At 35.4% G+C, this 23,545-nt stretch overlaps 2 protein-coding genes and 1 long non-coding RNA gene across 3 annotated transcripts; all 3 read left to right on the forward strand.

Annotated features, from left to right (window-relative positions):
* The first annotated feature begins 1,415 nt into the window (after positions 1–1,415).
* LOC121733046 lies at positions 1,416–23,459 on the forward strand. The gene is made up of 3 exons (XR_006036482.1): positions 1,416–1,468; positions 19,127–19,131; positions 23,447–23,459. It is a non-coding gene; the product is annotated as an uncharacterized LOC121733046 (long non-coding RNA).
* Positions 1,546–3,387, forward strand: LOC121733043 (cytochrome c oxidase subunit 6A, mitochondrial). The gene is made up of 3 exons (XM_042123134.1): positions 1,546–1,716; positions 1,797–1,945; positions 3,224–3,387. The coding sequence occupies exons 1-3, from the start codon at positions 1,626–1,628 to the stop codon at positions 3,308–3,310; spliced, it is 327 nt and encodes a 108-aa protein (XP_041979068.1). The 5' UTR covers positions 1,546–1,625; the 3' UTR covers positions 3,311–3,387.
* On the forward strand, positions 3,912–19,061 carry LOC121733033 (sec1 family domain-containing protein 2-like). The gene is made up of 9 exons (XM_042123117.1): positions 3,912–4,254; positions 5,113–5,364; positions 5,981–6,286; positions 6,487–6,659; positions 7,229–7,452; positions 9,060–9,229; positions 12,538–12,821; positions 13,141–13,302; positions 18,774–19,061. Exons 1-9 carry the CDS (start codon positions 4,081–4,083, stop codon positions 18,976–18,978), a joined length of 1,950 nt encoding a protein of 649 aa, XP_041979051.1. The 5' UTR covers positions 3,912–4,080; the 3' UTR covers positions 18,979–19,061.
* Positions 23,460–23,545: the final 86 nt, after the last annotated feature.

Here is a 23,545-nt window from a genome sequence, read left to right on the forward strand (position 1 = left end):
CTCGCACGCCCACTTTTTACCAAAAAAAGTGAGAAAATAAAATTATCTTTTAAAACAAAATTTACAATGCTGTAACTAAAAATTATACAATGTAAACATAGATAGATACATAATAATTGTAAGTCATGTAGAAGTAGCCTTGCAAGCAGTCATTCAGCATTCTACTCCCAAGATGTGCCATCAATTATGAAATCATTTTGGCTTTGGCACAAAACGTTCTTTGACTACTTTTTTAAATTTATTAATCGAAAGATTTTGAACGTTTTCTGGGACCATATGTTCCCATTTGAATATCAAGGAGTCACTTCGATTTCTCATTGTTTCCATCACCAGACCACCACTTTTGTGAACATGATACCTACTCGGAACAATACAATGTACAGCAAAAGAAAAAATTTGAAAATCGGTTCATAAACGGCGGAGTAATCGTTGAACATACATAAAAATTTATCCACAGGCGAACGTCTAGACTCCTCCTGTTTGGAAGTCGGTTCAAAATAATTGTAATAAAATATTATGATATTTTATAATATGTATTTAATTTAAGAATAAAATATAATATACTATGTGTGTTGTTTACTTTCAACGTTTACTTTCAATGTAAGGACTGATTTACCAGATAGATTTTACCTGAGTAATAAATAAGTAACTTTATAATGTGTTAAGTGTAAATTATTTACCCCTATAAGAACCTCATGTCATAACATATCCGACGATTGAAAAATCATTCCAAAAGAAAATGTGTATCTACTTTTCAATCGTCACCTTTTTTTGCCAATTAAAATTTATGATACCTAATTTGAAATACAAATCTATCAAAGTTGCATATTATTTATTTCTTATAGAAACTCAGGTAAAATAACTCGAACGGACTAAACTATCGATAGCAAAATACTATACTATCGATAGTAAAATATACATCACTAGCACACGCACACATTGACAGATCAAAAATGGTCACGCATTTTCGAGTTGTCAGGTGGTCTTTACGACAGTATATATTATGTCTATGGATTAGACAGTCATTGGATAAAGCACAAAAACACAAAAGGGGTACGAACCTTTGTGGCATTTTAGGCCATCATTAGGCATATTAACCGCCGGCTATTTTGATTTTTTTCAAAGTAAAGATCGCCATTTGTGTCCTTTGGACTCATATGGGGATCTTTATTTCTAAATATCTCGGAAACGTGACACTTTAGGATACCATGTTACAAACATTTTTTCTTTGTATAAGTGTCCTCTATCCAAATATAATTATACCACTTTTATCGTGCTTGGAAATTTTGAAAAAAAAATCAAAATGGCCGGCAGCTAGATATATGCCAGGCTCCATACAAAAATGTTCGAACCCCACTTTTGGTTGCCTTAAAAACTGCCTGTTTATAAAGTAATAGAACGTGTAATTTTGTTTTTGTGCTCTGTCCAATGACTAGTACTGTCCAATCATTAATCATGTTCACCCTATGTCTATTGCTACATAAAAAGTAAAGTAAAAAAATTCAAGTTTGACATTTCATAGACAAATTTGAGTTTTGACATTATTGCTATAAATGTCAATTGTCACTATACAATCGATTCGGAGTTGGAAAATAAAATTGAATAGGTATCCTTGATTCGCAAAAATGGCTTCGATCTTGCAGAGGGCTGCAATGCAACATTTCAAGGCTCAGACGCGCTTAGCGTCTCATGCTGCCACTGCCGGTGGCCATGGAGGTAAATACGAGAATATTTGAAAAATTATGTAACCATAACCTAGTAGTTTTTATCAATAATGTCCTGATGTTTCTGTTTAGGTGGCTCGAAAATGTGGAGAAACATGTCTTTCTTTGTGGGTTTCCCCGCTATTGTCCTTGGCATGTTGAATGCCTACCTGGCTCATCAAGAGGAAGGCCACACGCGCCCAGAATTCATTCCCTATGAGCACTTGAGAATCAGGACAAAGGTGAGATTATCATTGTCACACTCTCGTATATAGCCATACAAATTCAACTATTATTAGTGTTATCAAATATGTAGTTAGTTCCATTTAGTTACAAAACAACTACTTACTTTTTTTTGTCTAATACAGTGTAAACTCCATGTAACATCACTCTATTTAACGACAAACTCTCTAAAGCGTCGAAATCAATTGACTTTGGTTGGATTAGCTTGTCTACCATACAATGGTACACTCTACATAGCATTACACCCACTCTCAAAAACGTCAGCATTACTATACGATCTATTCGTTATCATATTCTCAGTTATACATAAACTTTCAAACTGTAAATACGGTTAGTAAAAGAAAATCACTGTATATTGACAAAAAAGTATTGATTTTTTTCTTCTCTCCATTTAACGACAACTCTATATAACGTCATAAAATGCACGGTCCCTTCAGTGTCGTTATATAGAGTTTACACTGTATTTGTTATCAGAGCTGATTAGGAATATTTTACTCTGTGTGAAGAGTATTTTAGATTAAAATAAGTACCTATTATTTTTTTATTCTGGTTGTTTGTATTAAGTTTATAATTCAATAATGACCATATTTACTACAAATACTGAAAAACATTCAATTTTTCTAGTAAAATATATGGTTGAAACTTGAAACCTACATACATGATTTACATGTTTGCAATCTAGCGGTTATAACAAACAATGAATGAATAAGGGTACTAATTTAATTCCTAGTAAACACCTTATATTAACTATAAGGGAGAAAAATATTGCTTAAATCAAGAAAAAGCACTATTATTAGTAATAATTAATAGTAAAGATGTTTACAGTTTACACACAATTAGAAGTAAAACCTTTAAGAAAACATTAGAACTTAATAGATTACAAATTAACATCAATCTGGTTTTTTACAATGTAGTTAAAATCTGTCAGTGAATATTTTGCATTGAGGCAAAAACAACATTAATTCCGTCACACAGTCACATGAACTGGGGCTTCCTTTTTCATACCTATACAATTTTCACCGCTTGGATAATTAATAATTATACAAGATTATTATTTTAGATGTCAGTTGACACTATATTATTAAAGTATGTTGAAGATATTTTGAGAGTCTTTATCATATTTGTATTAGTTACATGTTAGTCTGTCTTTATACATTTAGGTCTATATTTAAAAAATATTTTTAGTTTGAATTATCTAGTTACCTAAAATGAGGTTATGTGGTGAGTACTATTGTAATTTTCAGTAATAATAACACACATGTCTTGTTTCTTTTCAGCGCTTCCCATGGGGTGATGGCCAGAAGTCCCTCTTCCACAACCCCCATGTTAATGCTTTGCCCAATGGCTATGAAGATGATCACTAAATCAATCAATCTAGATCTAGAACATCAAAGTGTTATTAGAATTTCTGTATTGTAAGATAATAAAATTACTAAAATCAATATTCTTTTCATTATTTTAATTAGATTCATTTAAAAATAGCTGTTTAAAATTTTGTTATCGATATATTTTGTTGGACCATCTACCGGCTCTAAAACACTACACCGATTGTAAAAAGTTCAGACTTCAGACTTTTGAAATTCCTTGAGTGACTCAAGTTGAGAGTTGAGTCTTTCACCTAAAACAATATGGTATCAAACGATCGGAGACGAAACGATAGGAGATCGATGAGCTTCACAATAGTGCGAGAATGTCAATGAGTGCAAGTGAGTAAAACGCGTGTCCAGCAAAACTGATGTCTGATAGGGCTGTAGCCATTGCTCTGAGCGGCTGCGTTTGGATAAAAAGATAATGTCACGTAGGTACCTACAGTTTGACACTGACGACATAATATTTTGACACATTTGACATTTGGGTTTTGAGTTTTTGACAAGTGATTAGTGACATGCCTGCAAGAAGAAAGAAAAAATTAAAAAAGCGTGAACATCAGTAAATTTATTAAAACGTTTTATTTTAAGGTTCTTAAAGCTAGAAACTTTTCTATAATACTTATAACAGAAATTACATTGAATATAACAGAATATTAATTACATTTTAGACATTCCTCTTACTAGAAGTTTTCAAAATACAAACCTCAATGTTTGTTTATGCCTCTGAGTAATTTAATTTGATCGCCCAAATTAACTTGTGCATAATGGCATCAATAAAAGAGTTCACGAAGGAGTGCTGGACTGAGGTATACAACCGTATAATTGGTGCTGTGGTGTTTCTTGACGATCCGTCAGCAGAATGTTTACATTGGGATGGTGGTTTGTTCAATCTTCTGTCTGGCGGAGCTGTTGCCGTGAAGAGTTTGTCTCCTTTTGAAGTAAGCATAGTTCTCTGTTCTTGAACTCGATGCCATCATATACATAGCAGTCTCAAAACAGCTTTTAGCTTTATATGGCTTTACATGATCATTTTCTATGTGAACATAGGGTTGCCATCCGTCCGGATTTCCCCGGATTTATCCTAGTTTGAAGGGTGTCCGGGGTGCGTCCGGCCGGTTTTTTTTAAATCCGGGTAAAATCCAAACAATTTTGATGAGAGAAATTTAACTTCTAAGTCATGCAGCAATAAACGAAAGATAAAAACTCGCTAAGCATACACACGGTTTCTTGCACGGACTTGAGTTAGTCAAATTTTTACAAATTCTTGTTGGAAAAGCAAAAATTGGCAAGATGTTATCGTAATACTGTTTAAGAGGTGACCGGAGAAATAAACACATTTCGGCCAAATGTCCAGGAATTTTGTTGTGCCTGACCGGCGAAGGGAATTTGGGTGATGACAACCATATGTGAACAAAATGGCATGGTTTCCTTAGCAGCTTTGAGCATCTTTTTTTCCATGTAGTACCTTAAACTGTCTATAATTTATGTAATTGATTGTACCGTTGGTTCTTGGTGGAAATGCATGTTGAACACTAATAAAACAATATTTGCGTGCACTTTTTCCACTATATTTAAATATAGTGGAAAAAGTGCACGCAAATATTGTTTTATTAGTGTCTATAATTTAGGCTTTATACTAAAGCAGTGTAAAGCTGAAAGATATCCTGCTGCCTGCAGTACTTAAAACTTGTTTCTGGATTAAGATTTTGCATAATTTATTAACAAATACACTTGGTTGTTTTAAAACAGATCATGTTTGGGTAGCCGTTAAATATATTTTTTCGTATTAATTTCAGAGCTCAACAAGCAATCATCGCAAAGCAGTCTTTATAACACAAGCAACTAGCACCCAGCTAAGAACAATTAATGATATAATAAAGAACAGTGATTTTACCCACTGTATTCTAATTTCAACGGTTAGCCTGGATGTAGTTTATTTGGAGCTAAATGATGGGAAGGATGTAACGGATGTTATATCTTCTGGGAGAGCACCAGCTGAAGCTACAAAGCAATTGGAATCCATGCTTATTGAATGGATTGGAAAAAAGGTTGGTTTGGAATATTGAAGAAATTGATCCGTACATGACAGACCAACATCATTTGTTTGGATTGTGTCAATTCAATGTTAGCTGTGAGCTATCGGATGTATTTGACATAACACAACCATAATACGTAGGTACACCATCTGCCTATGAATCAACTTTCTCTGATAGTACATTGTTAAATTATTAATTGCATAGGGCTCTTTTTAACTCTTTATTTATACCTACTGCTAAGCTATACAACAATTCAAAGGTAGTGAAATTGTGAAAACCTTTAAGTTTTGGTTGTCTCATACATGACTATGTTTTTAATTCGATAGAGTATTTATATAAACATTTTAGATAAAATAATATGATTGATTTTTCTTACAATAAATTGAGATGAATTGTCTGAAATCATGTTGTCCACTTTTTAACGTAGTTAGTGGCGGCCGAGAAGGAAGATCTTCTGACCGAGCGATATAGCATGCTCGGTCAGGCCGAAGCCCACTGACGTCATTTCAGACATTGTATATATCTTGCCGTTCTCCGAAACTTCGATAGCGCGATGCAGGATTGTTAGCCGAATTGTGGGCACCGCCACATCTTCTTTGACTAATAATAGCATATTTTTTATTTACAGCAATGTGCTGTGGAAGTAATACATGTTCCACTGTTCACAATATCACCCACAAATGTGATATTTCTCACACCACCTTATCACAAATTATATCCAGTGTTTGATGGAAAACTGACTTCAGAGACAGCACCTACGGATTTATACTCATTGTCTACGGAAGAGAGGTCATCAGTGAGGAGGCTAGCGAGTTGCTTAAACAGCATGTTAGCTATGATGAATTTGAAAGAAGATATTTACTACATGGGGCAGTTCAGTGGACTAGTTGCAGGAGTGCTAGAGAATTCACCAGTTTCTATAAACAGAAGAAAGGTTAGTTAGTTAAGTATATTCATAGGCAGATGACGTACCTACATCATTTGGTCGGATTATGTCAACTTAATGCAAGTTGTTATGTTGGCTGGATAGTACATTCCCTAAAAAGTTGTGCTATTTTTATTTGATATCAGCTCTGTTAATTAAAAAATAATATTGTACACTACTATTAAATGAATTTATTTTTATATTTCCAGTCCTGCTCCAACCCCACATCGCTCATCATAGTTGACAGAACTCTTGACTTGTGCGCTGTGACCACACACACTATGGAGTCCATTCTTGACAAAGTGATGGCGGCGCTACCGAGGTTCCCCGGTCATTCCAACGAGGTAGCTGTCAATATGTCGCCACTCTGTGAAGCTAATGTGTAAGTCACTATAATTATATTACCAAATTTAACAGTTGTACATTCGTAGAAGTAGTATTCTAATGTAATGTAAAAGAATATAATTATTGCAAGACAGGGGCTTCTAATTTAAAACAGTTTGCACTTAAATACTTATGTGTTATATTGTAAGACTCGGACAAATAAACAAATTAAAACTTACATGATACATTAACCACTTAAAGCAGCGGTCGGCAACACGCGGCCCGCGAACGTCTTTCATTTGCCATTGCCAGTAGTAATTGCCTCTTAAGAACGTAGCTGTTTGTGTCATTTTATAACAAACACTAAACTTATTTCTCTTCATTATGTGTAGGTATACTGAGCTAGGGTTAATACAAGAATGAGGCTTGCGGCCCGCCTTTAGTTTGTTTTGCCACCTTGTGGCTCTTGCCTGCCAAAAGGTTGCTGACCGCTGACTTAAAGGATTGTGATGCAATGTTACGAAATTTATTAAAATATGATTCAAGAGGCAGTTAATAGTTCATCGATTGAACATTCCATAGAAGGAATGTAATAAGTTCATCTATAAAAAAATCTTAATTTTACAGCTACACAAATCTTGATGATGTACTAAGTCCAGGATGCTTGTTCCATGCTAACGATGACTCCTGTCTACAAACCTTTGACAACATGATCAACAAGTCACAAAAAGAGGTTATGTTTGATCTGTACAACAAGTTGTCTAAAATTGATGTACAGAAATCACCCGGGCCAAAGACATTGTTGAAAGTTACTCCATTGAGCTTGGAGAAAATTGTATCTGCTTCTAAAGGTAAATTCTTGGTCCTTTCAATTTTAAATGTACTAAAGTCTAGTCGTGAACCACATAGAAAGTAAAGGCTTGTCGCTAATAGGCTACTTGACCTATATTCAATTTCATTGAACAAATGCATATTTCTAGTAGAACTTGGCCGAGGAAACCGTATTTCACGTACGTACCCTTTTCATCAAATAAAAGCTTATGATTGATAGATAAAGTCGATTTGAAAATATGATTTTATGAAAATAGGATTTGTACTGACGAAAACGCTTGCAGTACTTCCGATTTGGATGTGACGTCATCAGACTCGTAATTTAATATCTTTTATTTATCGCGCTCGTTATATGTAAGTTTATTTGTACATAAATAATAAGAATAAGCCTAGAAAGATTTGTAAAATATATTTTCTTGAATAATTCAAATAAAACATCAGTTTTATATATTATCTCCATTTATTGTAGACGGGAAATGAAATGGCCAAAACTTTTCTCCAAAAGTTTTCAACATTACAAATGATTTCTAATTTCTTATTTAATACTTTTATAATTATTGGGCACTTTTAGACTCGTACATTTAGCACATAAAAAAATGTTCAGTAAAAAAGTTTAAAATACAAAACGTATGACGTCACACTATGGCGGACAGTGTTTTCGGCGCCATTAATAATTATTTATTATTTATTTAATCAGGACACCTGTTTGGTGTCCTGATACATACATTGAAATATCATTAAAATAAGCATATTAATTATTATAAATTTTTAATGTGCAGGTGACACGGCATTTATAATCAAAACTCCACAAAATACAACATGAAATTATTAACTACTAAACTAAAGAACAATTACTTAAATGAATTATATATTGTGTGATTGTTAACTAACAACAATTTTCAAGCAAAGTATATATTACATTAATAACAAAATTTCTGAGTAAAACTTAAAACTATGATAAGTACCTATTATTACATAATAATTATTTTATTTTATTACATTGAGATATTATTGCAAATTAAATTATATTAAGATTAAACATGTCAATGAATGTTCAATATATAGCAAAAAGTCAGAATTAAAATGTGTATACAAAAACAAAATCATAATAAGTAATTTAATAGATGTCAAATAGAGAATTATTATAAACATGAATAGATAATATACTTTTATTTATTAATAATGATTATATCATAGATATGTCACTATAAGGTAAGTATATTTTTCAATTAACATTTTTATGGGTTTCTACTTTTTACTGTGTAAAATATTAAAATATTAGTTTTTTTTGTTAAATGAATGATTAAGAAGCGATTAGCATGAAGAAAAAAGTAGGTCAAGTAGCCTATTGCGCGTATGGCGCTGTCTCGTTTCTATATTATGTAAGTGATATCCATATTTTGCGGCGTGAAAGAGACGTTTCTTTCTACGTCCTCCGCGACCGGACTTAACTATAACTATCATTATTAATTTTGAGATAATAAGCGAGTTTTGATAAATTCAATAGCATTTAGCAATCATGCTCATTTCACTTCAATTCATAAATAGCTTGGACAAACATGTTGAACTGCAAACCTCACATGTGACAATGATTATATCAATGTTAAAAAACTTATCACATTTACAGGTAACTATGACATAATCGAGAAGCACTTAGGCATACTGCAGCAGGCTTTAGGTGTGGTGGAGACCCTGAAGTCTCCGAAACGAGTGCTACAGGAGCTGCTGATGAGCATAGAGAAACAAGTCGTACAGAGTCTCGCGGCTAGCGGTGACTCCACTAGTGTTCTACATCAGGTTAGAGGGGTATTTAGTGGGAATTTATAAAAGTTTTAAGAGACTGTTTAAAACGACTTGTGCAAAGTGTAAAATATGACTTACCAAACAAAGAAGTTTATTCATTAACAATTGACGGGTCTATGTGATTTTGCAGATCAAAGATTTGGTCAGATTATGTCAATCCAATGTTAGGTCATAGGTGTGATCTGTCGGATGGGTTTAACATAACGCGACCAAATTAAGCAGGTCCACCATATGCCTAAGATTCAACTTCTCTGATAGTATAAGGCCGTGTGGCTTGATGTAAAATGGACCTTCCGCGACTTTAATTATCATTTAGTTCTACTTTTAGAAGCAGCTTAAGAGGCCGGGTGCCATCGAAATTCTCATCAAAATCAAAAATATTTATTTCCAAATAGGTTAACAAAGTTAACTTTTAGAACGTCGTGTCTAAATGAGGCCTACCACCGGTTCGGGAACTACCCCGCCGAGAAGAACCGGCGTAAGAAACTCATACATACATAATACCAAAATCATTTTCTCATACGAAAATATTTAACATGTTGCAGTTTGAGTTATTTTTCAGTTTAAAATAGTAATTACCCAGATTCCTGCATAAAAATTTACTATAAAAAATTTATAATACTAAAAAATATTTTTTAGTATAGGTATGTATGTATGTATGTTTGAGAATTTCAATGGCACCTGGCCCCTTAAAGCCTTCCATGCTGTCAATATTACCCAAATGTCAATATTTGGATAATGAAACAAAATTCAAGAACAACTTGCGAAAATTTGTAATTCATACTATTATGTCTCATATTTTTTCTGTATTTAATTAACATTCCAGGAAGTTGTATATTTTATATTGTTTCCTGAAAGCATTTTTGTTTTAGATGCTTAAAGTTCATGAATCAGTTTAAATTAGTAAAAAATATCTGCAAGACCTTAATGTAGTAACCTAACGTTACTAAATTCGTCTACGAGAACAGAAAGGATGACCTAAGCTTCCTCAAAAAGAATCGTGATGATCAGCCAGCAGCGTCCCAACCCAGCAATAAGGCGAACTCATCCTCCGCAAGTGAAGCATCACGGGAGAACAAAAAAGAGGATGAGAAAGAGAGAGATAAAAATGAAATTAGGAAGTCTCTAAACTCAACGGCCAAATTAAAAGCGTTTGTGGGCTCCATCAAAAAAGTACTTCATCGTGAAAGAATGATCGAGGATAAAAACACCCTTTCTCGGATCAAGGCTTCGTCACAAACAAATCGGCAGGCTTTAGCAATGGAGGCTTTTTTGAGGGAACCATCTACACAAACACCGGCAAATAAAAACAAAAGATATAGGGCTGATCTCGGGCAAGTGCTCCCGCCAAAACTCAGACTGGCCCAGAACCCCGAAGATCATATAATAAATGCCTTCCTCGAGTTCCAGGCGATAATAAGAGCAAATAAGACCATAAAGCTCTTGACCTGCAAGATCATACAGGCCTATCAGCGGAAAAATCAAAAGCTGTTAGAAGTGAGACTCGAGGATGCAAAAGCTGCCATATACGACAATGTCACCTCCACAATAATTGCCGGGGCGATGACAGGGCAGTATATGGCGGCATTAAGTGCCGACTGCGGATTCGTGGTTCCGGACGAGGATGAGGCAAAACGCACGGGAACACTCAAATTTATCACAAAATCTGAGGATCCAATAGTGGTAATAGCGGAATGTACCAGAATAATGCTGGAAGGATACTAGAAATGGCAGAAGTCCTATCTGGGGACCCCGAATCCAGCATGGACTGGGATATATTCGCGAAACCTATCAACTACTCGTGGGTCAATGGGGTTCCTGGATGTGGGAAGACAACTTGGATCATTAATAACTTCAATGAGGAAACAGACGTTATAATAACAACGACAATCGAAGCAGCCGAGGATCTAAAGCAAAGGCTATCGCTACGAACTGGCAACAAAGTTAAAGATAAAGTTCGTACCATGGCCTCTTTGCTGGTAAATGGGACAAAAGAAACCTACAAAAGGTTGATAGTTGACGAGGCCCTCATGAACCATTTCGGCTCAATCGTCATGGCGAATCAGTTAACAGGCGCCAACGATGTCATCCTCATTGGAGATATTAACGAACTCCCGTTTATAGAGCGTGAAAACCTCTTTAAACTTAATTACACTTGTCCAAACCTGGTAACCAGCATCACCCAGGGGTTGTCTTGCACACACAGGAGCCCTATGGATGTGGCATACGCCTTAAGCATGGTCTATAATAACATCTATTCATCGAAGGAAATTGTGCGGTCCCTAAAGCTAATGAAGTATACAGGAGCGAGAATACCTAAAACCGATCTAAATACCCTGTATCTTGTCCACACACAAGAGAAGAAAGCAGCCCTCACTAATACAGGCTATGGATCGGGAACGGACTCTCGCGTCCTCACAATCCATGAAGCTCAGGGATTAACGAGTCTCTCGGTGATCATCATACAGACCAAGTCCCGAAAGCTGGCAATCCATGACAGCGTTCCTCATGCAGTTGTAGCCATATCTCGGCACACTAACACCTGTGTCTATTACACTGACACTGATGGAGACGCTGTGGCAAGCTTCATAAAAAGAGCCACGGAGGTGTCAACCGAACACATAAAAGATTATAACATAAAAATGGCTATAAAAGACAGGAACGATAAAGTCCTAAGCCACATGGCGGGTAGATTCGACACAGAACGATATCTCTTTAACACACTAGAAACTCCACCCAGCTTGAGTGACCCCTCTCCACCAAGCCAATGTCACAGCATCTAAAGGCAAAGGGTGGAGCAGCATAAAACCTAAGGAAATCGGAAAATGTCGGATCTACTGGCCGCCACACCGACTGGGACCTCACCGTTCAAAACATTAATATTATTATTATGTAATTTATAAAACAATAAATATATATTTATTTATTATATGTATAACATATTTTTACCAACGATATCAAAATAACTTTTACGCTTCGCTTTGATTTTTCTCTTAAAATAGAAGACAATAATTTAAATATTAATAAAATCTTAGTAATAACGTGTGAAATATTACACCTTTGGCTTTATTTGTATTTCTTGTGTTGTTACTGCACTGTCGGAAGGCACACGACGGCATTCTGGAGCGAAATGTAGCGAAAAACAACGCAGTAATTAATGAATTAAACACGTCCGGCTGTTACCGCGTCCTAAGGCACACTGCTCTCAGATGAGTGAGCTCACTCATTTCGAGGGTGACACATTTTCGCGCTGACGATTGTATGGCAACTTTTCTAACGTTCTAATTCTATGCTTTTTACAGATAACACATCTAATAAAAACAAGGAAGGAAAAGAACCTAGCACTTGAAAATCTGTTAGCGTTACTAGTACATGTCTACTCATTGACTGGCACTGAAGTAGTGTTCACTAAAGAACATGAGGACAGTTTACAAGACGCGCTAGCGGTGGCCATATTTGAGGACAACAAGACCATGTTCCCAAATGACTCCGGGTACATTGTTACTCCTGAGGAGTGTGATGAGATATCTAAAAGAGTTATGGAAAGGCTGAGGGATGTGTCACAGATGAGAAAGATATTGCACAAGTAAGTTTATGCAGTACATTTATATTTTCAGGGTAGTATGTAGGTATATCATTAAAAATTCAGGAAAATGTGTTTGTCTGAAATAACATAGGATAATAATTGTATAGCACGATAAACAAATTGCTGAGATACAAAGTCGCACACAGTTTTTTGTTTTGTAAAATCTTTGTGTCGTAATCTCACAATCCTGCATCGCGCTATCGGAGTTTCCTAAGTGCGGCCTCGGCCTGGGTATATTACCTCGCTCGGTTGGAAGACCTTCCTTTGTGTCCACGTGTTATTAATAGTACAATTTTTTAACTTTCCACGTCTATTCCAGATACAGCTCGGTGATGAAACCGTGCGAGAGTGGCGTGGGTCACGAGTATAAAGGTGTGCTGCAGCAGTTGACCGAGGACGTGGTGGACAGCACCCGGCCAGACCTGACCGACCTGAGATGCCGGAACGAGGGGATCAAAGACTTACTGCGGAGTGGGCTTAAGTAAGTTTCATGTTCTAATTCATAGCAATATGTGTGAGTTAAGGCAAGGGAATGTTGCCGTTTGAAACCGCGACCGACAAAAAAAAAAAACACTTAGGGCCTGTTTCACCACTTTCTGATAAAGTGCCTAATAGGCTAGCATAGCTGGGCACCGTTAATCAAATAGTTAATGTTGCCAACTATTTTTATACTAACCCACTAAATTTAGCAGCGTAAACCACCAGAAACCGCAAAAACCTAAATGGCCTCTCAAACCACCAGAATTCCACTAAATAACGTAAAGACAACAACAACCTATCTGAATATAATTTGAAAATAATACAAAAATAACGTCATTATTATTATGAAATAATTATTTTTGTTACTACAAAAAGGAAAACTTTAGTTACCTAATGTACCTGTGTATAAGTAGGTACTTAACTAAAGAGTAAAAATGAGCGTCTTTAGAGGAATCATTGTCATTTACTTGTTCAGTTTGTGAAAAATAAATTTCTTTAGTTCTAATTTTTGTAATTTGGTATTATTTTGTTATTACAGCATTTGCTTTCGCGTGCTAACCTTGCAGTTTGCACGAAAGAAAGGCGATCAAACTTCATCCGGTTTCTCTGTTAAGTCTTGACAACATTCATCATGCTAAATAATCGCTCTATATCAGCGTTAGAATGCGGCAAAACGAATAAAGATAATCTATACTAATATTATAAATGCGAAAGTATCTCTGTCTGTCTGTCTGTCTGTCTGTCTGTCTGTCTGTCTTGCTTTCACGCCAAAACTACTGAACCGATTGCAATGAAATTTTGTATAAGTACAGTTATTCTAGAGTCTGAGAAAGGACATAGGCTACATTTTGATGTGGGAAAATATCTTATTTCCATGAAAATTTCGATGAAAATGAATTCGCATTGCGCGTGGCCAGCGCTCATCCCGGGGGTCCTGGGTTCGAGTCCCGCAGGCGGAACAAAAAGTTTTCAATTTTCCTGGGTCTTGGATGTGTATTAAAATAAAATTTCAAAAATCTTAAACATATTTTATGTATAATATTATAAAAAATCCAGAAATATATCGATGGAATGAACATTTTAGTTCTAATACGATTCAACAGATGGCGTTTTATTTTTTACTTTATTGTAACATAGAACTAATCATACTTATTAGTTAGTATGTTTTTGTTTATAGTTTTTAATACGTTAGAATATGATGTTTAATAATATTATAATAATCCATACTAATATTATAAATGCGAAAGTATCTCTGTCTGTCTGTCTGTCTGTCTGTCTGTCTGTCTTGCTTTCACGCCAAAACTACTGAACCGATTGCAATGAAATTTTGTATAAGTACAGTTATTCTAGAGTCTGAGAAAGGACATAGGCTACATTTTGATGTGGGAAAATATCTTATTTCCATGAAAATATCGATGAAAATGAATTCGCATTGCGCGTGGCCAGCGCTCATCCCGGGGGTCCTGGGTTCGAGTCCCGCAGGCGGAACAAAAAGTTTTCAATGTTCCTGGGTCTTGGATGTGTATTAAAATAAAATTTCAAAAATCTTAAACATATTTTATGTATAATATTATAAAAAATCCGGAAATATATCGATGTAATGAACATTTTAGTTCTAATACGATTCAACAGATGGCGTTTTATTTTTTACTTTATTGTAACACTAGCTGTTGCCCGCGACTTCGTCCGCGTGGACTTTAGTTTATAGCGCGCGGTGTCAACAAAATGTGTGTCAAATTTAAAAACTTTTTAAAACCCTGGTAAGTGGTACCCCTCTTAGGGCCGCGCTACACCGGAATGGCAGCGCTGAAAGTGCTCGCCTCGCCGCTGCCATTCCGGTGTAGCGCGGCCCTTAATTAATCAAAATACCCAAAAACAGCTGTGCAGTGTGCACATAATCTATACTAACATTATAAATGCGAAAGTATCTCTGTCTGTCTGTCTGTCTGTCAGTCTCGCTTTCACGCCAAACGCCAAAAGTATCTCTGTATGTCTGTCTGTCTGTCTGTCAGTCTCGCTTTCACGCCAAATGCCAAAACTACCGAACCGATTGTAATGAAATTTTGTATACAGATAGTCTAAAGCCTGAGAAAGGACATAGGCTACTTTTTTACTGGAAAAAAGGGTTGTAAGGGGGTGAAAATGCGTAAATTTATTCAAATTAAGTTAGTTCCAACAGTTCATAATATATGGCGCCGTGCGTCTTCTACATCGCGCTGACGCTTGCTCAAAAGTCTTTCTATAAGACGTGGTATCATCTTACATTTAAGTTTCGATTTTTTTCGATTGTTATATCTATTCTACGGTATTAAATAAGTCAGTACTTTATCTGTGCAGTGACGTAACCTTAAATCTATCAATGATAAATAGTTTATGGGTAAAGTTGTGTAATTGGAGGGCTAAATAAGCTTTAAAATTTGGCATAAAATATAAAGTTTAATATAAAAAAATGAAATACTTATTGTGTGCACACTGCACAGCTGTATTGATTTAAGGGGTACCAGGGTTTTTTTATAAAAGCTTTTGACACCAATTTTGTTGACATCGCGCGCTATAAACTGAAGTCCACGCGGACGAAGTCGCGGGCAACAGCTAGTAATAATATAATTAAGTTTCCAGTGTGCGTCTTCAAGGGTTGGAAACATAACTAACTTAAATAATCTAATCCACTAAGAAATCCACTAGCCACTAAAACCAAAATTTTCCCGCCGAAAGGTACGTCTAAACCTCTAGTGGAAATTCCACTAAGTTGGCAACACTGCTCGCACACGCTTGAAAATGTATCTAGCATTGTTTTTGTTTCACTCGCTGTTGCCGTGCCGCGGCGCCACGCTGCCCGTCCGCCCGGCACTTGTCGTTTCATACTAACTGTCTGAACCTGTTTTCGCGCCGCGCCGCGGTGCCGTGCGGTAAATAGTAGGCATTGGATCATAGATAAAGTATTATAGTATAGAAGTAGTCTTAGCCCGTCATCGCGTGGCCATTTTGTGCTTTTTTTTTATACAAGTAGTGTGCGTTTATTTTCTTGAATATTTATATTTGTCGATTATTTCGAAGCACATTATGATACAGGAAAGAAAGTCAATTAGTTCATGATATCGATTAACTATAGTTCAAGTGATGAGAATCCGTAAACACACGTAGAAAGCTATGCAATTTTTATAGCCAAATTATTAATTGATGTGAAATTTTTAGCACTAATGCTTTATATAGCACGAATAAGGGATTAATAAACTTATAAATTATCTTTTTAGCTTACAAAAATACCGATTGAAAAGCCCAAAAATCGTTGTTAAAAACTTACGTATTTAATGTTAAATCCACGTGTTTGAGGCATTCTTTGACCATTCTTATGGTTTATTATTTAGCGGAACCACAAAACTCAACAATATCTAGCATTAAATGTTCACTAAAAACCTTTATTAACACTTTTATTACATGAAATATGCAGACCGACTCCTTTGTTATGTCCTAGTAAGTAGGACATAACATTACACGCTTTTGACGCTTGTACACCGATATAAGGCTCTCTCCAGTCTATAGTACCTCAATGCATTGGATTAACGATTAACGGACTTCTGCATATTAACGGAAGTTAACGAGTCCGTTAACATTTTAAAAAGTTAACTTAAAAGTTAATCCGTTAATCAAAATGTTAACTTCGTTAATTAACGATTAACGGATTAACGAGTTAATGCCCAGCTATGTAGGCTAGTCATAACTTTTTTGACAGATTCTCCATACTTGATCTGTTAAGTTAATTGGTGGATAGCCTTATCAGGAAGTGGTGAAACAGGCCCTTAATTACATAATTTTATAGGCTACTAGATGTCCCGCGCGGCTTCGCCCGCGTAAATTAGGAATTTTACGGAAACCATACATTTTCCCATTAAAAATTGCTTAAGTATGTCCCTACTCCATTTAATTGCTCTACTATATGTATATCTGTGCCAAATATTGCCATAACAATTGTTCCAGTAGTTCGTAATTTCTAATATTTCCCCCGTTTTTCCCACATTTTTCTGAGTTTCTTGGGTTGTATTAGCATAGTAAAAGGCACCTCCTTTTACTATGCTAATACGACCGAAGAAACTCAGAAAAAACGGCACACAACAAAATCTCGGCGATACCAGCCTCTAAAACTGGCCGAGATTCTGTTGTGTGCCGTTCGTGGCGACGCATTGATACTATGGCGCACACATACAAGCCGCGCGCGGTGCCTTTGTATGAAGATAACTTACTTCCCCTCCTTTTACTATGGTATTAGACTTAGCGTGATAATATATAGATTATAGCCTATAGGCTTACTCGATAAAATATGATCTATCTAACACTGAAATAAGTTTTTATATCGGGCCTGTAGTTCCTGAGATTAACGCGTTTAAGCAAACATACTCTTCAGGTTTATAATATTAGGTAGGTATAGATTTTTTTTTTTATTATCGCTTGACAAACTCGAGTCTCGATCTAAAAGACTATGAAAAGTACCAATAACAGGGTCATTGTAGGCTCATAAATCATAACCATGGGACGATGCATGGTATAATATAGTAGTGATGATGATGATGATAATGATGATGAATATAATTTGCATAGTAGCATATGCTTTCCGTTCTTAAAACAACGATGAAACTCCCAAACGTGTATCTATAAAATACATCAGGAGAACTCTCAGCACCTTCCGAACCACGGTATACCAGGTATACCTCGGTGCAAAATCTTACTTGTTGGTAGCATATGCTTAGAACACTTCTCACAAAACCGAAGTCACCGCATGTTTCCCTATAAATTTTGAGGAGTTCCCTCGATTACTTATGGATCACCACTTTTGTGAATATAATACCAAATTGGGATAATACTTTTGTGAATATAATACCAAATTGGGATAATACCCTATATACCAAAAGAATAATTTTGAAAATCGGTTAACAAATGGCGGAGTAATCGTTGACCATAAGAAAACGAACATAACATCTCCCCCATTTTTGGAAGTCGGTTAAAATTGTAGCCTATGTGTTATTCTGATGCATAAGCTATATTATTGTAAAGTGTCATTAAAATCCGTTCAGTAGTTTTGCGTGACAGAGTAACAAACATCCATACATCCAAACAAACTTTCGCCTTTATAATATTAGTAGGATAGTAGGATAGGTTTCATTTTACTCTATGCCACTAGCTTTTACGCTACAAGCGGTCGGAATGTCGGTTGAAAATGAAACCATAGCCTAGGTCAGAATGTGGCTTTTTTTTACTTTTGTCGGTCGCCATCCATCTAAGGATTTTCTACCTTTAAGAGTAAAAGTGAAAGAAATATAATGTCCCAGTATTGGGGCCCAGAATTAGTTTTTGCCACCAACATGAAATATGACTTACCTATAATGTGATAAAGCTTTAATTTCAACAATAAATACTTATAAATAATTTTCATTGGACGAATTTTCAATAAGCTATGACATTTTCTTTCGATTGCAGCATTCTAACGAGCAAGAAGAAAAACACGAAGCGACCGCTGGACAACCAAACTATAATATTATTTGTCGTCGGAGGCATCACCGCTGAGGAGTGCAAGAGGATCCATCGTACAGTCATAACCAGTGGCATAGACAACGTGGTCATGATCGGCTCGACTAAGTTTGTTTCGCCGGTTGAAGCTATGAAGGACGTACTCAATTTATAGCGGTGTCGACAAAAGTCACTAAATAAGTGAAGAGAAACATAAAATTACAATTAGTATCATGTATGTCTCTATCTTATCTTATATCTTTAATACACACATGAGTCAGTCAATGAGTGTTTGCTATACCGAGCAAAGCTCAGTCATCCAGGTACTGTTTTTTTTAATTACTTACGGTAAAATGAGCGTCGTAAGCAGTATTTCTCGATTTTATGCGGGGTCGCGCTGCTATTTATAGTCTGTCAAAAAAGTGAAGAAATTAAAAATGGCAACATCGTAGTGTCATCCCTTTTTTTTAGATTGATTTGAATGGGATGACACTACGATGTTGCCACTTTTTAATTTCTTCACTTTTTTGACAGACTATAAATGAATGATTACATAGGGTGAACATGACTAGTGATTGGACTGTGGACAGGGCACAAAAACACTATTTATTATAGTTCCTTAAAAACTACCTGTTTTTCTTTGAAATTTTTCTATTACTTTAAAAACAGGCAATTTTTAAGGCAAATCTTGATAAATTTTGTGTTACTGTGCTTTGTCCAATGACTGGTACTGTCCAATCACTAGTCATTTTCGTGGTGTGGCGGGCAAACCGCTCGTTCGCGCGGACGCATATAAATCGAGCCTTAGGGCCCTTCCAATCGACGTTTTGTATACGCAAGTTGAACGCTCAGCAAACAAAAGGAAGCCATCACGTTTTAAACTTTATATCTGCCAAAACGCGATGAAAACGCGTAGAAGCTGAAGACGAGCGCATCAGAAACGCGCGTGTCAGTGCGCAAAAAGTACGTCGTGTGGAAAGCCCCTTTAGTCATTAAAATTTTAAAAATTAACGAATGTGTAACAGAATTCAATTAGTGACCAAGTCACGGCCTCGTTTAATGGGCACCGTTGTGTCATTTCAAACATAATGTAGCTTTTTATATATAATTTAAGTTTCTTATAAAGTTTATAATATCAAATTATTGCAAACATTTAATTATTGTATGTACACAATTATTATTTAAGCTAGAAATATTTAGGAAGCAATTAAAAATTGCTGTAATATACTAAGTATGTAAATAATATCATTCGAAAGTAAATATTGTATGTATTAAATTTTAATTTGTTATGTAATGTTAATGTATTATTAAGCTGTCAGTGCATTGTTTAAAAATGAGAAATATGTAATAGATATACTAACATAGCGATAAAATGGCGGACATTCCTCGTCAGTCTGTCACGTGTCATAGTTATGTCGCTGGACAAGGACATGTTTTGTGACTTTAACGTCTGTAATTTGTTTACGCAATAATCTTTCATAATAGGGCTGTAAAAGCGATAGCTAATAATCAAAATCAAGACAAGCATTTACTGTTATTATTATTAATTGTTTTTCTTTTGTTTCGAGACACCTATGAGTCATTACTGTTTCAGTGCCGAACAGCATTTTTTTAGTAGTACAGTATGAAGGAGTAAAATATATTATTATCCTTAATTCTGCATTTAAAACGGCATAATCGCTGTAATTTTCATGACTCCGATAAATAGGTAATTACTAGTTAAGTTGTGTTATAAAAGTTAATAATATTAAGTGTAATACAAGGACAATGCAAAACTGTAATATGTATGTAGTATGTACTTACTATAAGCTAAGCTATAAGTATTTTTTTCGCATGTTGATTATTGTGTTTTTATTTTAAAAGTTTATTAATTATTGTTGTCCATACTTTAATATCATAAATGCGAAAGTGTGTATGTCTGTCTGTCCGTCTGTTTATCTGTTACCTCTTCACGCCTGAACCGATTTAGCTGAAATTTGGCATGTAGATACTTTGAGTCCCGGGAAAGGACATAGGATACTTTTTATCCCGGAAAAATGTACGGTTCCCGCGCGATAAAAGAGTCTTGGCGCAACGGAGTTGCGGGCGTCATCTAGTCGTCTATATGTGTATTGCGTACCTAAGCAATGTACTTTTATCTTACTATCATGTTCTAGTTTCATGTATGGGACTTGGTAAAATAAAATTATAAAATAAAATTATTTCTGTTATTGTTGTTACCACTTACATATATTATGTAAACGAATTAGTGGGTAGGTCGAAAAAATTTAACGCAAACACCTCTTCATAATATTATTCATTATTATGTTATGCGCTCCTGGCACTTCATAGCTTAAAACAAAAATGTCCTATTAATTTGTTCATTCACAAGAATTAAAACAAAATATTGGGGGTATAAGTCACAAGAAAAATATTAAAATTAGTGGGTAGGTCGAAAAAATTTAACGCAAACCTCTTCATACGTTATGCACTCCTAGTTTAAAAGAAATGCTCTACCCCTATTAATTTGTCAATTCACAAGAATTAAAACAAAATATTGCGGGTAGTCACAAGAAAAATATTAAAATTAGTGGGTAGGTCGAAAAAATGGAACGCAAACACCTCTTCATACGTTATGCGCTTCTGGTACTTCATAGTTTAAAACAAATGGGCTACCCCTATTAATTTGTCATTCACAAGAATTAAAACGAAATATTGGGGGTAGTCACAAGAAAAATATTAAAATTAGTGGGTAGGTCGAAAAAACTGAACGCAAACACTTCTTCATACGTTATGCGCTCCTGGTACTACATAGTTTAAAACAAACGGGCTACCCCTATTAATTTGTCATTCACAAGAATTAAAACGAAATATTGGGGGTAGTCACAAGAAAAATATTAAAATTAGTGGGTAGGTCGGAAAATTGAACGCAAACACCTCTTCATTCGTTATGCGCTCCTGGTACTTTTTAGTTGAAAACAAATGGGCTACCCCTATTAATTTGTCAATTCACAAGAATTAAAACGAAATATTGGGGGTAGTCACACAAAAATATTAAATTAGTAAGTAGGTCGAAAAAATTGAACGCAAACACCTTTTCATATGTTATGCGCTCCTGGTATTTCATAGTTTGAAACAAATGGGCTACCCCTATTAATTTATCACTAGCTTTATTTGACTGAGATTTGCTCGGTCAAAACATGAATAAAATGACATTTTCTAAAAATGATTCCTAGCTAGATCGATTTATCGCCCCCGAAATCCCCTTTAAACTAAATTTCATGAAAATCGTTGGAGCCGATTCCGAGATTCCAATTATATATTTATATACAAGAATTGCTCGTTTAAAGATATAAGATTAAAAGCAGTACTTGGTTAAAAAAACTCTTTAAAATTGTAATTTGTTTATTTACCTACTTAAAAGTATCTGACGAAGGTAAAGTACAAAGTTAATAACAATAAAATACTGCAACCATTCTTGTGACAGATTAAAATACTTCATAATGTATTAAATGAACATAATCAACATTTTTATTCTTCATGTACCTATCTACTAACACATTTTATAAGAATTTTGAGATTCTATAAATATAATGTTTTAACATAACTGTCCACTCCAATCAATAAGATTACTTCACTGCTTCAAAGTAATAGTGCATAGAGTAATAGTGCGAAAATTATCATGTTTTAGACGTTTTTTCATTTTTTAATCAAAACAAATGCATTTTAACTATTTTTAAATAATCGCTGATTCCCTGAAGGGCCAACCCACACGTACCACAACCACACAACGTGGTCGGGCATATATATCGTATTTTAATTTGTAAATGAACTGGACCATTCACACGTACCACATTTTGTAGTCGTTGTCGACCACTTGTCAGATATCGACCACATCGCAACCACAACGTTGCGTCGATGCAACGACAGTGCGCGCATACCGCCCGCGCTCTTCCCCCCCTCCGTTTCATTCACTTAACTTACGTAACCACATCGCACCCCATCGCAACAACTACAAAAAGCTGCAGCGACACCATTCACAAGTAACCACAGCTCGACGACATTTTGTCGTTGCGATGTAGTGTGGTTGTCGTACGTGTGGGTTGATCCAAACTTGTTTATGGCGGGGTTACATTATTCCAATCCAGTGATTCATCATCCAATCCAGCACGTTTTTGCAAAATTGCATTCCAGTGCATTCCAATGCCCGTTTACATTTCAATAGTTATACAGCACTGGATTGAAACAATATTATGGGTGAGTTGCACCAACTTACTTATAACTGTAACTTTAACTATAACTTAAACTTTAACTACAATGCAAAATGTCAAAGCTTTGGTTAAAGTTAAAAATGGACGCCATCAAGACGATATATTTAACCATAACCATAGAGCTCGACAAGGCTTTGCACGTGCACAAATGCACGTGGCGAAAAAAGGAACTAACGCTGTCATCATACAAAAACACCATTTTTGACAGTTCTCCTGTACCAGCAGCCTCCGCCCACGTTTTTATAAAGCCTTGTCGGACCAGCAACGTCTTCTGTCAAATTCTGTGGTCAAAGTTAAGGTTAAAGTTAAATTAGCCTAAACTATAACCATAACTTTGACCATAACTTTAACTTTAACCACGCCTCTGGAGCAACCCAACCTATGTTTGCTAAGTGTATCTGCAATAAATACCTACAAATTCATTTCAAAACTAAAACGACAGTATTTATTTAAAGCATACTTTGTGTGGACAAAATATGATAATTTTATAAT

This window comes from Aricia agestis, chromosome 13 (genome assembly GCF_905147365.1).
Source record: "Aricia agestis chromosome 13, ilAriAges1.1, whole genome shotgun sequence".
NCBI lineage: Eukaryota > Metazoa > Arthropoda > Insecta > Lepidoptera > Lycaenidae > Aricia > Aricia agestis.

Coding starts and splice junctions, on each gene's coding strand:
- LOC121733043 (XM_042123134.1), top strand. CDS start 1,626: ATGGCTTCGATCTTGCAGAGGGCTGCAATGCAACATTTCAAGGCTCAG. Junction 1,717..1,796: donor CACTGCCGGTGGCCATGGAG/GTAAATACGAGA, acceptor GTTTCTGTTTAG/GTGGCTCGAAAATGTGGAGA. Junction 1,946..3,223: donor ACTTGAGAATCAGGACAAAG/GTGAGATTATCA, acceptor GTTTCTTTTCAG/CGCTTCCCATGGGGTGATGG.
- LOC121733033 (XM_042123117.1), top strand. CDS start 4,081: ATGGCATCAATAAAAGAGTTCACGAAGGAGTGCTGGACTGAGGTATAC. Junction 5,365..5,980: donor TTGAATGGATTGGAAAAAAG/GTTGGTTTGGAA, acceptor TTTTATTTACAG/CAATGTGCTGTGGAAGTAAT. Junction 7,453..9,059: donor AATTGTATCTGCTTCTAAAG/GTAAATTCTTGG, acceptor TCACATTTACAG/GTAACTATGACATAATCGAG.